Here is a 2,147-nt window from a genome sequence, read left to right on the forward strand (position 1 = left end):
ATAGATAGATAGATAGATAGATAGATAGATAGATAGATAGAACCACTGAACGAAGAACAAACAAACAAATAAAACATTAGGCTCAGTCCAAGTTCAGCTGTGTAGTAAATAAATAATAATAATAATTATCATTAATTATAATTTTTTTATCAGACAATTATCAAGAATTTTTAGTTATAATTTCAAAAAATATCTTGACGAGAATAGTCCCATACTTTTCTGTTTAGCGCCATCTAGTGTTTAGAATGTTACAGTGCCTTGGCATTGTTTTGGTTCTGACGTCGCTTCCTGTATTTTTAAATATGGCGGATAAAGGCATGAAAATGTCCCGCACGTTATGGAGCTTATGAAAGTTATTTTATAACATTTACTTGCTGCTGATAAGAACGCATTCCAAAGCAGAACAAAGGTACGATTCGACTGCGGATGAGGCGGTATATTTATAATCTGTAATCTGCAGCGTTTGATTGAATGAATAGAATATATCATAGCGATTCTGTATTGTTTATACATACTGACATTCCACGGAAACATTTTCAATGGACTAATAATGTAATAATAATCGTATATATTTATATTTACCAAGTGAATAGGTTGGTGCACTAATATCAATCTTTTACCACAACTGTTTTCTGTAGAAAATGAAGTCAAATTAAAGCTGCAGTCTGACATATTGACGTTTACAGCAGAATAAGTGATTGTGAAGTATTTTAACCGTGACATATTTACTTATGTGGATTTATTCGCACTATATATCTTATATTATATGTCTACTTCAAATTAAACTGGTGTATAAATCTGCTACTTACACATACGTTCTGTAAATTAATGCATTCTGTGTTACATTTAATGAGTTAAGTCTCATGTAGCTTAGTACCAAATGGTAAATAAACAGGATAATAATGAAACTTTGTGTCATTGTATCTCAGCAGGTTTCCACGATGAGCAGCAGGAGGAAACGAGCGCCGCCGGCGCGCATGGATGAGGAGGCCAAGAGGAGACTGGAGTGGAATATGCATGAAGATCGGAGAAATGAAGGAGATTGTAAAGACATTCTGGAGTCAATCCCAGCACCGTCTGACATCTGTCATCTTGGACCAGTTCTTGAGAGCAGCCAGAACCAGGAAGAGGCAAACCAGGTTTTTATATCTTCTGCAGGCACAGAAGAAGGACCATCAGAAGAGCGTCCAAGCTGCTCCACACAGGATTCTCTTCCAGATACCATAGAATTGAATGTAATGCCAATTTCTGCTCTGGATCAAGGGTGGAATGCACTGATTGGAGAGTTGAACCTGTATCCAAAGATTCCCATTGGGCTTGGAGACGGTTCCTTCTGCCTGCAGCAAACAGGTGATAGACTAAGTTTGAGTCTGAATAGTCTTGAGTTGGAGGTTGAGACCGGCAGAAGTGATCCTGTCAGCCGTGTGCCGGTTGAATGTTCATTTGGTGGAATTTTGCTGGAAGATCTGGATTGGCTACAGAAGAGGAAGGTCATTCAATTGTGCCACGCATCAGGAGATGAATCAGTAAAGGTGCGCATTCAAACCCATCAGGATTAAGCAATTGACTGAGGCTTTTGTACTCCAATCACTATAACATAACGTATTTGTTGTTGTTTTTCTTTTCTTGTTTTTATTTTTGTGAACAGCTGAACATTTTTCTTCTTGAATCGGGATTGGGCAGACCAGAATTCCTCGGTGAAGGAAATGGGCGCATTAAAAAAGCCAATCAGCTTCTGCAGAAATTAATGGAATTCTTCTACGACTTCATCATTCCTGGTAATCTACAGTTTATGGCTACATTCACACAATTTAATTCTAATAAGCTACCGGTCATTGTCACATTAAAAGACCATTCCTAGTTATTTTGTAAAAACGAACAGGCAGCACAATACTGTAATACACTTGAACCTGGAGGTGGAGCTGCACTCCAAGGCCCAATAAGCCCAGAAGTGGAGCTGCACCACAGGACCCGCTGCGCATTACTTTGATGTCATAAGTGCTAATGCAAAAAAAAACACACACAGCCAGCTTAAAGTAATTGGTGTCTGCTTTTTCTATGTTTATACAAGAAAGTGTCAAACGTACAAATAAATAATAAAAAATAAGATATAAATGTATAAATAAAAATGAATGAACAAAAAAAAA

General features: G+C 37.3%; 1 protein-coding gene across 1 annotated transcript in view; it reads left to right on the forward strand.

The window, feature by feature from the left end:
• The first annotated feature begins 312 nt into the window (after positions 1-312).
• Positions 313-2,147, forward strand: part of LOC107577833 (E3 ubiquitin-protein ligase SHPRH-like) — a 28,935-nt gene continuing 27,100 nt past the window's right edge. The window contains exons 1-3 of the mRNA XM_016263865.1: positions 313-409; positions 930-1,532; positions 1,649-1,788. Coding sequence (XP_016119351.1) covers positions 942-1,532; positions 1,649-1,788 — 731 coding nt within the window. The 5' untranslated portion in view covers positions 313-409; positions 930-941. The remainder of the gene's footprint in view (positions 410-929; positions 1,533-1,648; positions 1,789-2,147) is intronic.

Source organism: Sinocyclocheilus grahami, unplaced genomic scaffold, assembly GCF_001515645.1.
Source record: "Sinocyclocheilus grahami isolate Dianchi unplaced genomic scaffold, SAMN03320097.WGS_v1.1 scaffold7407.1, whole genome shotgun sequence".
Classification (NCBI taxonomy): domain Eukaryota; kingdom Metazoa; phylum Chordata; class Actinopteri; order Cypriniformes; family Cyprinidae; genus Sinocyclocheilus; species Sinocyclocheilus grahami.